Raw genomic sequence first — 14,539 nt, 5'->3', positions numbered from 1 at the left:
CTGCGACATCATCAGAGCTGCAGCAGGCCTACGCTATGGAGGCGGCTATTTCTTAACTACGAAAAACAGATGTACCGCAAGACTTTGATGCGTGTTTGCATTGCAACATAAAGGCTAGGGTGCATTAATATCGGTAACAGAAAAATCTTGCACGCCTAACAGATCGTTATTACGAATGCGTAAGTGATAGGGCTCTCGCTGTAACCGAAGGATAATACACAGTATAAAATAGAAATTTTGAAGGAACAGACAACAACTGTTGTTATAATAAGGTTCTCGTCATATGCCGCACTCGCTATATTGGACAAATTCACAAGAATTTGGCAAATTATTTGTTTCACTGCAATAATAGGGTGTGGTGTCCTAGCAGACCTCGGACACAGTCCCGGTCTCGCCATTACATTCAATTATTCAATAGATGAACTTTCTATTGACAATAAGCTTCTTTAAGATATTTGACTGTTGTCTTCCTACCTTGTGTAGCACTATTACTACGACAATTTCTTTTCATAATTGCCCCATTCGATGATTATGTGTTGCAGAAGGGTACAGAATGACTTCAGAGGTTAACGCAGACTGCTTACAGGAGAGATTCTTCTATATACCACCAGATGGTGTTGAGAGGAAAAATACTAGATTTGGAGGGGAGTGTGTAATAGTATTTAGGTCACACTAGGTCATCATCATCATCATCATCATCATCATCATCATCATCATCAAAAATTAGGTCTATTGTTCCTGTGTGACCTCTGAAGCTGTCTTGTTGTTCTTCAAACTGATGTTCTATCCTTGTTTTTAACCTCTTCACTATGATCTTTTCCAATATCTTGAGGCAGTGTGGTAGCAGGGTAATTCCTCTGTAGTTTGTACACTTTCTTCTGCTTCCTTTCTTGAATACCGTTATAATCAATCCTTTTTTCCATTCATCTGGTATATTATTTTTATTTTCTCTCCAGATTACTCCTAGTGTTTGATGTAGCCACTGAAGACCTTACATGCCTGCCACTTTGTATCTGCAGGTGATCCATCTACTCCTTGTGATTTTCCTCCTTTCATAAGCTTCAGGGCATTTTCTATTTCTGACCACGTCATTGGTCTTTCTTCTTCTCCATGTTTGATAGCTTCATTGCTTTTGTGCTTCTCTTCTTCACTGCCATTTAATAACTTGTTGGAATAGTTTCCCCATTTCTTTTCTGATGTTTTCTATGTTCCAGATTAGGATTCCATCCTCTGTTTCAATTGCTTTAATATCCTCTTTGTCTGATCTCCCACTCTTCAATATTCCATACAACATCTTTTGATTCCCTTTTCAGTCGTCCTCTAGTTTTTGTGTGAACATCTCCCAACTCTTATCCTTCTCTTCCTTCACAATTCTCATCACTAATCATTTTTCCTATATATTTGTTCGAGGTCAGCTATTTTTTGGTTATCTTGCGGTAAGACACCTTGCATTTATTTTTGCTTCTCAACATCTTTATGTTTCTTTGCCATATTTCCATCTTGAATAGCTTCTCTTACTTTTTCACTCCACCAACTGGTCTCCTTCTTCCTTCTCTTGTTTTGCCACATACTTCTGCTGCACAACTCACTAATGTTGTTTTAAACAGGTTCCATTCCTCCTGTGGACTTTGTGTTTCATTTTTCGGTACCTTTTCCATTACTAACTCTTGAAAAGCTTTTTTATTTGCTTCATCTTTCAATTTCCAATTTTTTATTCTTGGTATTTTCAGTGTACCTGGTGTTCGCACAATCTCATAGTTCAAGTCAGCTACTAGTAGCCTGTGATCGTTGTCTAAACATTCACTGGGAATAACTTTTACATCTCTCACGCCTTCTCCACTTTTTCTGTCTTATTACATAATCAATGACTGTTTTAGTTCTTCCATCCCAGCTGTATCTGGTTATTTTATGACTCTTGTTTCTTGAAGGTGTTTTTTATTATGTTATTTCTGGCACAGAAATCTAGGACATTCTCGCCTTCAGCATTCCTTCCCCCATACCCAAAGGGCCCCATTACTTCTTCATAGCCTGTTCTATCTACTCTAACATGGGCATTTAGATCCCCTATTATTATCTTGTACAGGGTCCTCCAAATTCTCAAGGAACTCTTGCTTTTCGTCATCATTACATCCTGCCTGCGGAGCATATACTTGGATTATTGTGAGACTGTTACTGCCAAGTTTTACTCTGGCTTTAATCATTCTTTCATTTATATATGCACCTAGCTGATCTACCTGTGCTTCGCTACGGAATTCTACATTTGCTAAATAAGGAAGTTATCTAACTCCCCAGCTATTTTCTGCCAATATTCACGCAGGCTGTTACACTCGGTACGCAGCAGTAATCCCTTCTATCGGAGATGAGTGGCAGCGTAAGAGACAAAGAAGATCACAACAATGGTCAATGTAATGTTGTTGTTTATCACGGTTATGCGCTTCCGATATTTTAGGCATTCACATTTAGTTTTCTTCCAACTCTGAAATACCACTCTTATTATAGTCGGTATGGTAAAACTGAATAAAACAAATGATTGAAAATTGTATTCTCTATAACTTTTGTTATAAAGTACTTTTCGATAGGACCAATAACATAGGTATTTAAAAATTAAATTTTAGGCGCCTTCCCCTGAACTACCATTTTATCCAGGGTAAATAAAATTGTTTATAGCTTAGACTGTAGTTTCTTATTCCCCGACTCTATATACAAATTTTCATTAAATTCCGTTTACCCATTTTCTCGTTCCTCGATGTTTATATGGACTTGGCAACAAAAATCCCAATTCATTAATATCTCTCTTATCATAGCCAGTACAGTAAAAATGTAAAAGACATAAATGATCGGAAATGTTATTCTATATAACTTTAGTTATGTAGTATTTATCGATATGACCACTGATAACATGAATATCTGAGAATTAAATTTTAGGCCTTCCCCTCAACTACCATTTCACTCAGTGTGAATAAAATTATTTATAGCCTAGATTGTAGTGGCTCATTCCCCGACTTTACATGCCAATTTTCATTAAATTCTCTTCAGCCGTTTTCTCGTGATGCGTGTACATACATACATACATACATACATACAGACGTTACAGAAAAGTAAAAAAGTGCATTTGCTTGTTACTGTGGATATGACCGATACAGAAATACCATTCTTTTTAAATTCTGAGCAATATACAGACAAAACTCTTTATTTTATTTATATAGATATCTGTTATGGCTTCAATATCTTATGTAACACAAATACAACTCCATTCTTTGTTTCCTTTTTGTTACCATGCCGGTATAGCTTGTAATCTTCCCTTAGTTTCTTTTATTTCATCCCCTTCCATTTTGACTCACTCATTCCAAATATATGAGTCTTCCCCCTACTAGGTAAACTGCACAAATACACTGACTGACAGAGCAAATGCAACACCAAGAAGGAGTGGTCAGAACTTTATGCCAATTGCAGGGTAGACTGACGTCACTGAGGTATGCTCATGATGTGAAATAAAATGTACAATATTATAGGTTAGGATCCACCTTTCAATACTCCATAATAAGATGGTAAAAAGTAGTTACAACCTGTTTAATGGGACCGGTTTCAACACATTTTAACCGGTCCCATTAAACAGGTTGTAACTACTTTTTACCATCTTATTATGGAGTATTGAAAGGTGGATCCTAACCTATAATATTGTACATCTTATTTCTCTATTCAATACGGAACAATAATGAAGTTTTTAACTTTACATGATGTGAAATGCGCCGCTGTGCTGCGCACGTAGCGAACGATAAATGGGACACGGCGTTGGCGAATGGCCCACTTCGTACCGTGATTTCTCAGCCGACAGTCGTTGTAGAACGTGTTGTCGTGTGCCACAGGACACGTGTATAGCTAAGAATGCCAGGCCGCCGTCAACGGAGGCATTTCTAGCAGACAGACGACTTTACGAGGGGTATGGTGATCGGGCTGAGAAGGGCAGGTTGGTCGCTTCGTCAAATCGCAGCCGATACCCATAGGGATGTGTCCACGGTGCAGCGCCTGTGGCGAAGATGGTTGGCGCAGGGACATGTGGCACGTGCGAGGGGTCCAGGCGCAGCCCGAGTGACGTCAGCACGCGAGGATCGGCGCATCCGCCGCCAAGCGGTGGCAGCCCCGCACGCCACGTCAACCGCCATTCTTCAGCATGTGCAAGACACCCTGGCTGTTCCAATATCGACCAGAACAATTTCCCGTCGATTGGTTGAAGGAGGCCTGCACTCCCGGCGTCCGCTCAGAAGACTACCATTGACTCCACAGCATAGACGTGCACGCCTGGCATGGTGCCGGGCTAGAGCGACTTGGATGAGGGAATGGCGGAACGTCGTGTTCTCCGATGAGTCACACTTCTGTTCTGTCAGTGATAATCTCCGCAGACGAGTGTGGCGTCGGCGTGGAGAAAGGTCAAATCCGGCAGTAACTTTGGAGCGCCCTACCGCTAGACAACGCGGCATCATGGTTTGGGGCGCTATTGCGTATGATTCCACGTCACCATTAGTGCGTATTCAAGGCACGTTAAATGCCCACCGCTACGTGCAGCATGTGCTGCGGCCGGTGGCACTCCCGTACCTTCAGGGGCTGCCCAATGCTCTGTTTCAGCAGGATAATGCCCGCCCACACACTGCTCGCATCTCCCAACAGGCTCTACGAGGTGTACAGATGCTTCCGTGGTCAGCGTACTCTCCGGATCTCTCACCAATCGAACACGTGTGGGATCTCATTGGACGCCGTTTGCAAACTCTGCCCCAGCCTCGTACAGACGACCAGCTGTGGCAAATGGTTGACAGAGAACGGAGGACCATCCCTCAGGACACCATCCGCACTCTTATTGACTCTGTACCTCGACGTGTTTCTGCGTGCATCGCCGCTCGCGGTGGCCCTGCATTCTACTGAGTCGATGCCGTGCGCATTGTGTAACCTGCATATCGGTTTGAAATAAACATCAATTATTCGTCCGTGCCGTCTCTGTTTTGTCCCCATCTTTCATCCCTTTCGAACCACTCTTTCTTGGTGTTGCATTTGCTCTGTCAGTCAGTGTACAAGGATTGAAATAATTAATGCCAACATGCACCTTATCTACAAGATTAAAAGGCTTGACTTACCAAATATTCAGCACATCATCTTCAATGGTAATTTCGTTTTTGATGTCCTAGAAGAAATAATAAATCTGAGAATGTAATTTAAAGATTATGGTAACACAAATTATGAGGTTATCCTATTGTAACTTAGACCTAGGGTGTTTTTCACATAATGATGCCACTCATAGGTAACGCAAACCCACGGTGTTCCTCACATAGGTGTACCAATCACAGGGATTCGTACTATCCCGTGGTGTTCCTCACATAGTGGGTACTGATCATAGGCAACGCCCAGACACGTCGTGTTTCTCACATAATGGTAATCACAGGTACTGCAAACCCACAGTGAAGCACTCTCTGCTGCTACTAATCACAAACCTATTGTGTACCTAACATAGTGGTACTACTCGCAAGTAAAGGTGACCCAGGGTGTTCCCCGCGTGTTGGTACTAATCACACGTAGTTTCATGGCTCTAATTCAATCATCCTTTGGTCGCCCCTTTCATCGCAAAGGAACTTTCAACGGAAGAGTTTAAGGCAAGCCGAAGATGGGTTTGTAATTTTTATAAAAGAAATGGGTTGAGCGTACGAAGGCGTACCTCAATTTCACAGCGTCTTCCTGGTGCCTGCGATGAGAAGTTATTGTCTTTTCAGCGTCACACCATTAGAACAGGTGTACGGTAATGTTGTGTATTCTTGCTGACTGAACCAAATTGCCGTCATACATTGTTCTCAAGTGTAAGAGTCTTCCTAAACATCTACTCGCTGGTGTTATCGTCAATCTCAGAACTCTAGCTGGATGGACAGTTCACTTGTGGAAGACTGGGTAAAGTGTGTCTGGCAACGTTGCCCTGGTGCATTATTGGGACAAAAGAGCTTGCTTGTTCTTGACAGTTACCGCGGCCACACAACAGACGCTGTGAAGAAACATATCAAGGATGGGAAAACCGACCTAGCAGTCGTTCCGGCAGGATGATGTCTATGCTACAGACGCTGGATATCTGTGTCGACCGTCCATTTAAAGCAGCCTTGAAACAGCTCTATACAGAATGGATGGCGGCTGATAATCACACACTGACACCAACTGGTCTCATTCAGCGCCTGGAAGTTCAGCTGCTGTGTTCGTGGATTTTGAAGGCATGGAATCGTATCCCTGGAGACCTCACATGGAAGAGCTTCAGGAAATGTAGCATTTCTAATGCTATGGATGGCAGCGATGACATTTTGTGGGAAGGTCATGGTGATGAAAAATTCCGAAGTTGGTACTGATGATGATGAATGAACTCGTTGGATATTGTTCTGGAAATGCTTGTTTACTTTTATTTGTATTTTTTAATCATTTGATGTGTGTTAGTAAAGATTGGAAATAATTTTGACTTCACTTTTCTTTTAAATTTTGTTCTTTCAAAATAAGGGTGAGGGTCTTATTCAGTGGCAGGTGGTATTTGAGATTATACGGTAAATCTTTTAGATAATACCTTTACATCTCTGTGGATATCCCTGTTCTATATCAATCCTCCCACACTCTTAAAGAATCCATTTGCAAACTTTCCTCTTTCATTGATTTCAACGCGTTTGCTTCATTTTCTCCAATTACACTTCCCAGGTATTTAAAGCCTTCAGCTCTTTTCAACCGCTCCCCTCCTAATGTCATGCCATTATAAGCTGTGTACTAATGATCATCATGCTCTTATATAATAAGCCTACGGTTAACAAATCCGACTGTGATTAATACAGCCTAGAATGGAAACTTAGTACATATTATAACTGTATTCATTCCGTTTCTGATTTACTTTGTATGTACTGATAACGTTGTCACATCAAAATGACTAGTTATCTTTTGTTCCCTTGAATAACACACACTTTTTGTAATATGGACAAACTTCCGCCCCCTTTTAGTATGAGTTATCGAGCATGGACCGTAGTGTAATTTCTGCTGCTAGAAAAACTTTTTAAATAACTAAAAATTAATTTTTTATTATATGAGAAGAAAAATGCTATGCCCACTCTTTCACCCTTGATAATTAGCAAGGAAATGAATTATTATATGTAGTTTTTTCACAGGTAAAGCTATGGAAGGTTTGTTCTTTAATGTTACCGAAATAATTCTGCTTGAGAGAACAAAGTTATTGTTGATAAACTTAACCATGATAGGTTAATATGGTTGTTTGATCTGTATTGACTTGTCTGAATGTAATACAGAACTATTTAAAATAGTTTTACTTGAGTCCACCGTGTCAATACACCTTATAATCCAAGAAAGCTATTTATTTTACCATACAGATTTTGGGAAGTCATCTATTCCCTTCATCAGTGGTCAGTTCAAAGAATAAAACAATATAACACTATCTCTATATTATAATGTTATAAATATAATCCACCAAACTGCTCGTAGCAATGGATATCCCAGAAAATTTATTAATAGAATGATGAATAAAATGAACGATTTTTTCCGACATGAAGGCATTTTACAACTTGTATCGTGGGTACAGTGGAAACTATATCCACCATTTCTCAAGATGAGGGGAAATTATTAAAAGGTGTGTGAAAATTTTTTCTGCTGGAGCTTATAGTATTATTGCAGATCACGCCAGAAGCCTTTTATTTTGGAGCAGTGGGTTATAAAACATTTTCTGGTCACACTCTTAGACAATGAATTGGAAGTTATACTTGGCCATGTGCAACTGCGACAGAATGTCTTTGGCTGCCATTTCGAAAAACTTAGACCAAGTCGAAACTCGAAGGTGCGAGTTCAACATTTGCGACCTCTGTATGCTTAATGATGTGGATGCCAGTCCATTTTCTGAAAGATTTTAGTGTTGTCTTCATTAGAAAGGAATTTCACTTTTCCCATATCAATACCTAGGCTATCACAAGACAAATATGCACCATGCTAGTAAATTTCACACAATGATGTTCCTGATCCAAATTTTGGCTACTGTATCACGGAAAAATAAACAATTGTGAATGGAATACAAGCACGAATAGATTCACTTTTTCCGTAACCACACAACTGTGACGACGGCTCTCACCTGAGTTGTAAATCAAGTTTCTTTAAAAGGGATGACAAATATCATTCTCAGGGCAAGGCAAAATGTGATCGTACTAAGTGGTAATAGCGAAAATTCGTGACGCGATAAGTGAAGTATTTTAATATAGATTTAATACGATGAGAATCGAGACTTAGAATTTACGACGTGCTAAGCGGAAAAATGTGTTAGTGAGGAACGTACTAACGAGGTTTCACTGTATTCAAAGACAGCCGCGTATAAAGCTGAGGAGACTGTCCTCATCCTTTTGTGTTTTCAAGGTTGTCCTTGTCTTCTCTTTCTGTTGATCTCTCTTCCCATAATGACCTGCCATTATGTTTGACCTATTATGTAATAATAATGTTATTTGGGTTAATGTTTTTCAGAAGTGCCACAGGAGTTTTCCTATATGCTGGTAAACCTACTGAGCTGAGATCAAACCCAGCAACTTGAGCTCAGGAGGCCAACGCTCTACCACCCGAGCTACTCAGCCTGGCCGATCTATTTTGTGGTGTTCCTTCTTGTTCCTATCTCTCTATATATGACTTGATTTTGACTCTAGTTTGTTCCTTTCCAATATTGACCTTTCACTGTGTTTATCATATTACTGTATGTGTTCCTTTCGATGTTTATTTTTCTATGTAAGATTACATTTACATTTTTTACTTACTTCACAAACAGGATCATTCCAATCTGGCTCACTCTTCACAGTTTCCTCCATCATCTATGTAAAACAGAAGAAGAAGAGAATATAAATTCTTGAACACCAGTACTCATTATGCAAGGTTACATAGACTGCAATCCAATTAATTAAAGTACCGTACATGCCACAAAAGTGAGATTTTTAACTTGCCTATAAATCTACAGGAAGGTCTCTTGCATTTCAACATTCATGAATGCCAACTGACTGTACAGTATATGGATTTGATCTCACGGTCTACTTAGAAGGCTATCACGTAACCTACTACAATGTCTTCCATCTTGTCCAATATGTTGATGGCCGAGAACGAACGGGTTACAAATCAAAATCCAAGATTTTTCAGAAGAAGAGTTTAAAGTTTTAGCAGCTTACATCATTGTCTCTCTAAAATACACTTATTACATAATTTTTCTGCAAATTGGGGTGTACATAGCTCTTACATCATTTACTATAATCTGGAAAAAGTTAAAACTCAAAATGTAACGCTTTTGAATTAAGCAAAGTGACTCATGTCAGAACAGTGAAAACCATTAGAAGTGTTTCCTGGCATGAATACATTAGATTTTGTGTTTTAACACTTTCAGAGGTTGTAGAGGTTGAAATACATTGATGGCAATATCTCGAAAATGCATGGTTTTGAGTGGTAACCATTTCAATCTCAGACATCGAGGGGTGTATGTTCTTGTCTGGGTCCGGCAAATGCAAATTCTGAGTTTTGTTCAGTATTCTGAAGTCTAGCTCTTTGACTGAACGGTCAGCATCGTAGTCTTTGGCTCGGAGGGTCCTGGGTTCAATTCCCGACTAGATAGGATTTTACTTGTCTCTTTTGAATTCCTCTGGCTTGGAGACTAGGTGTTTGTGTTCGTCTCAGTACAGATCTCCTCATAGACACAGTATATCAAATTTAGACAAATCTGTCCCATGGAGAATTCGTTTTATTTAATTACTTTGTCCACACTATCTGTAACCATAGAAACAAGCAATAGATCACACTCTACACAGGATTTAAAAAAATTTGTTAGCTTCTTCAGTCTAATTAAATTTTTTTTTACTAGTTGCTTTACAGTGCACTGACACATAGGTCTTATGGTGACTATCGGACAGGAAAGGACTAGGAGTGGCCTTACGTACGGCACATCCCCAGCAAAAGCTGTTGATATGAACAATGAAATTGATGGAGATCTCTCTTTAAAAGCAAGCATTGGCAGGTAAGATAAATTTCAGTTTCATCACTATGTTAGAAAGCTGGACATAACAGGTTGAAAACCTGAGTGCGGATAGTTCAGGGAATTTTTCATCACGACATTGGTCCTTACCCCTAATGGACAATGGAGTTTCTACTGCATTATATCACCGTTAATATCTAAGATGGCAATTTGTTTGCTTTTTTGTATTAATATTCCTACAACCGGCACAGCCTTCTGCCAGATGATTTGTCCTCCTTTCAGTACAGCTTTAGTTATAAGTGTGTAAATATAGGCTATAGGGAACTTCAGAATATATAATTTATTATGCTTGAAACCATTTGTTAAAATTGAACTAATTAAAACTAAAACAATTCAATTAGGACATAAAGAAAGGCATACTTGCTGATGCTTGAGATGTTTGACTTAGGAGACATGATCAGATGTACCATTTTATTTTATTTTTTTATTTTTTTTGCCTTACGTCGCACCGACACAGATAGGTCTTATGGCGACGATGGGACAGGAGGGGGCTAGGAGTTGGAAGGTAGCGTCCGTGGCCTTAATTAAGGTACAGCCCCAGCATTTGCCTGGTGTGAAAATGGGAAACCACGGAAAACCATCTTCAGGGCTGCCGACAGTGGGGTTCGAATCCACTCTCTCCCGAATACTGGATACTGGCCACACTTAAGCGACTGCAGCTATCTAGCTCGGTAGATGTACCATTTTACTCTGGAGAATTAGAATGGATATCAGAAACAAAATTGCTGGAAGTAACACAAAAAGTTATAGACTTATTTAGAAAAACTTTAATATAAGGAAATAACAAGTCAAATGGATTATCCGTTCCCCCAACTCTCCTTCATTACAATGGATAATCAAGGTTCTACTATATTTAATAATTCCTACTTACGTCATGAGAAAAATCCTCTGTATGGGGTTCATCCTTGACGTCTGGATATGCCCCAGAACTTGTTGAATTTGACGGGACCTGGAACAATTCAATTACGACATAAAGAAAAGCATACTATGAAAGAAAAGACAGAATTACAGTATGGCAAACGTAGAACCTACCAGAGCAAGGACATGGAAGCGACAGGAGTGTAAGGGCAGACTATCTTATACAAAAGATAGAACACACACACCACAAACATCAGTAGAAACAATATCCCTCACATGTCTTCTTATAATAGAAGATCAGAAGTCCATTGAATGTGTACACAAATGTACATACCTCGACACTATTATAAATGACAGGTTGGATAGATCTGAAGAGATAAGATTTTGCACAGAGAAAGCCAGGGGTTACAGTATCTTCAAAATATGGAGAAACCTCTTCCAAAGCTGTGAGATAAGAATTAACACAATAGGTCTCTCTGTTCTTTCCTATGATGTTAAAATGTGGACAAGGACAAAGGCAGTTTGCAAGAAGTTGGAGGTTTGAGATGCGGCTGTGTGGGAGAAAAAATGTTCAGGGTACTGTGGCCAGGCCGCACGACAAAACAAAAATTCTATGCAGAAAGAAGAAAGATTAGGAAGTACTGACAACTGTGAAAACACAGAAGCTCCAATACCTCAGTCACATGAGAAAAACAGACAATACAGATACCGGCTACTACAATCCACTCTGCTAGAGAAGAATCCAGGAAAGAAGTGTTGAAAGGAGAAAGATTTCCTGGTTAAAAACCCCTTGTGGGTGGGTGGTAAAATACATCCACAGTATTCCCTGCTTGTCAAAGAGGTGACTAAAAAGAGGACCTCAGGGGCTCTTGGTTTGGAAGCCTGAGTTTGTAACATTGGGGCCTCTAGCCGAGTCTGACGTTGTTTCAATGACTTCTGTTGTGTTCCTCAGTTTCACCTTTTCCATCTGACCACCACTGGTCAACTCTTGTTCTCTTCCAACCCCAACAGTATTAGATTTGAAAGGCCTAGAAAGTCTTCCATTTCCCCACCCTTCATGGCCCTTGCTTTGCTTTTCTTGATATCTTCATTCTTTGCAGTGTCGGCCCTCTTCCATTTTCTCTTCGATTGGTGTTAAGAGAGGATGGTCGCCCAGTGGTAAATCCCCTTAAATCAATAATCACCATCACACCTAGTTAAAAATATCTGAGAATATAGACGTTGAATACAACCACAGAGCTATTCCGAGCAACAGTCGACAGGAAAGACACAGCTATAATGGCCACCAACATTCAGAATGAATAGAAACAAAAAAGAAACAACACACAGGTGTCCACTTTTATGGATCAACTGCAGTGTGTCACCAATATTTCTGAAATATAGTCTGTGTCCATGTAATGTTTACATTAACACGACAAATAATGGGGCCGATGACTTAGATGTTAGGCCCCTTTAAACAACAAGCATCAAGACAAATAATACAAAATTTCACATCTTGATGTTGGCATTGCTGGACTTGTTTTAACCCTTAGTACTTACGCAGCAGGGCAGTCCCCAGAGCAAATGAATCTCAAGGAGAACCTATATTAGGCCTCACCTGACAACTTGTTCCATCTATAACTCCTGTGCAGAATTGCACCTGCCTGGATATCATTAGCATTATATTTCTGCCATCTATTGATGTCACTCTGTCATCTAATGGCCATGCATGTTTAAAAACAGTTGTTGCCTAGCAACATGGGTTCACTGGAAGATTGTGAGAAACTGTATCAAAATGCATTCAATATTTTCCTACATGGATTTCCATATAAAACCCGACTGCTCGCACACGCCTGAGCAAGTAATGCCAATATAATGGTCCGTTATTGGACATTATAAATTTTCCAGCTAACTCATTCTTGGTTGCCTGCGTTTTGTCCTCGTGTGCCAAGTTAGGCTCGTCAGTTGGGACTTAGCACACCACCCAAGACGCAAGGCTAGTGCATACTGTGGAGGCCAAGGTAGATAGAGTATATTAGGTAGGCCATTCCCGCTCACAGCGCTCTCATTGGTTGATCGCGCGTGACGTAGCCGGGAGGGCTAGAAGCGCGCGCCTGCATTGCCTGCATGCAGCATAAACCTCGATAATTAGGTAAAATAAGTTCAATTTCTTATAAATAATCAAAAGGTTTGCATTATTATAATAAAGTGGTACTTTACACACCACCTGCAATCAGTGATATAATACTGTTGATAGAAAAATAGAAGAAAATCTGAGTAATTACATCTTAAAAGCCGACTGTAAGAACAATACATACATAGAAACACTGGAATAGTTATTGGTTTAATTGTATTTAAAACTCACTTTTTGATGACTTAGGAAGTTGTTGAAGAAGCTGAAGCTGCCCACAGTCGACTCTTTTTCGCTGAATACTTCTTCATAGCATCTATATAATGTTTTTTGTTGAGGTGACGTATTCTAATAAAAGTCCTAGTTCTGACGTATAGTGATATAATATTCTCGTCAAGTTCTGGAAATTTTGATTTAATTATAGAAATCAAAGTCTGCATTACTCTTTCACATTTAGAGATATAAATCCCATGAAAACTGCCAAACAGTACCTCAAACTGGATAACTTTTTGATACCATTCTTCGGTTGGACGAGTAAGGCCTCCTTTTGAAATGATTGATAACCAGTCGTGAGGCACTTCCTGTGGCAAGGCAAACATTTCACCTTTATCACCCAAGCTGTCATCAACAGAGCGACATTTGAATGCCAAGTAGCCTGCAAGGTATTTAATTGCATCCTGGTTTACGTCTTCAGTTTCGAAGTCCTGGCTCAAGTCTTCCATCCTTAACAACTCTAACGTTTCTTCCTGTTCATCTACGGGTACAGTTGTTAACGGCCCCTCAAAAACATCTATACATAGTTCATTGCTTACGAAGCTCAAGAAATCTTCTTCATTATGAGCATCAGGATGAAAAATACCCGTATCACACGGCGATGAATAATTTTCGGCTTCCACTGACACACTACAGGAGAGAGGGATTTCATTACTCCCTGTGAGTAATAGAAGTCGAATTCTGTTACGAACTTCAAAAGGGGACGGATTGCTATAAAAAACTCCTAGGCCACGGACACGTGAAAAAAAATTCTCCAAACAGTCTTGGTTTAATCTGGCAGTTAACATATAAGACATATTTGCATGTTTCATGTCTTCAAAAAGCCCTAAGAGAGAATTTATAGATATTATGAACCCCTTCTGAAACGGAAGTAAAGTTTTCCGTTTACCAAATCTCACCTGTGTAATCACCTCCAGAAAGCGCTTCAGAGTATTTTCCTGACTCCTTAAGTTTAAGCCGTACCCACTCCTAAGGGGAGTCTTTTCATCCTTAGGCGCCCTGGAGTTCAACACGTCGAAGGTGTCATTGACTAGCTCGATGAAGTTGCTTTCAGCGTCCTTGTTTAAAGTATACCGCACTGCCAGAGCTGTGCGCCTGGAAAATAACTGCGCAGCCATTCTCACATTTTGACGGGATCTGCCTGTTACACTCAGATGAGCCTCATTAATATGATGTGTAGTTGATAGATCCCCTGTTTGAGTTTGTAATAAGTGTTCTATTGTCTTCTTCTGAAATTCTGA

At 39.9% G+C, this 14,539-nt stretch overlaps 1 protein-coding gene across 5 annotated transcripts in view; it reads right to left on the bottom strand.

The window, feature by feature from the left end:
• Nucleotides 1-14,539, bottom strand: part of LOC136883337 (zinc finger protein 501) — a 55,510-nt gene that overhangs the window by 18,948 nt on the left and 22,023 nt on the right. For all 5 annotated transcript variants that reach the window (XM_067155575.2, XM_067155574.2, XM_068229689.1 and 2 more), the window contains 3 exons: nucleotides 10,929-11,006; nucleotides 8,802-8,855; nucleotides 5,127-5,173 (listed from right to left, as the gene is read on the bottom strand). In XM_067155575.2, the coding sequence (XP_067011676.2) occupies nucleotides 5,127-5,173; nucleotides 8,802-8,855; nucleotides 10,929-11,006 (179 nt within the window). The remainder of the gene's footprint in view (nucleotides 1-5,126; nucleotides 5,174-8,801; nucleotides 8,856-10,928; nucleotides 11,007-14,539) is intronic.

This window comes from Anabrus simplex, chromosome 11 (assembly GCF_040414725.1).
Source record: "Anabrus simplex isolate iqAnaSimp1 chromosome 11, ASM4041472v1, whole genome shotgun sequence".
Taxonomy (NCBI): domain Eukaryota; kingdom Metazoa; phylum Arthropoda; class Insecta; order Orthoptera; family Tettigoniidae; genus Anabrus; species Anabrus simplex.
The sequence above is the reverse complement of the archived record's forward strand: the minus strand, read 5'-3'. Positions and strand labels throughout refer to the sequence as shown.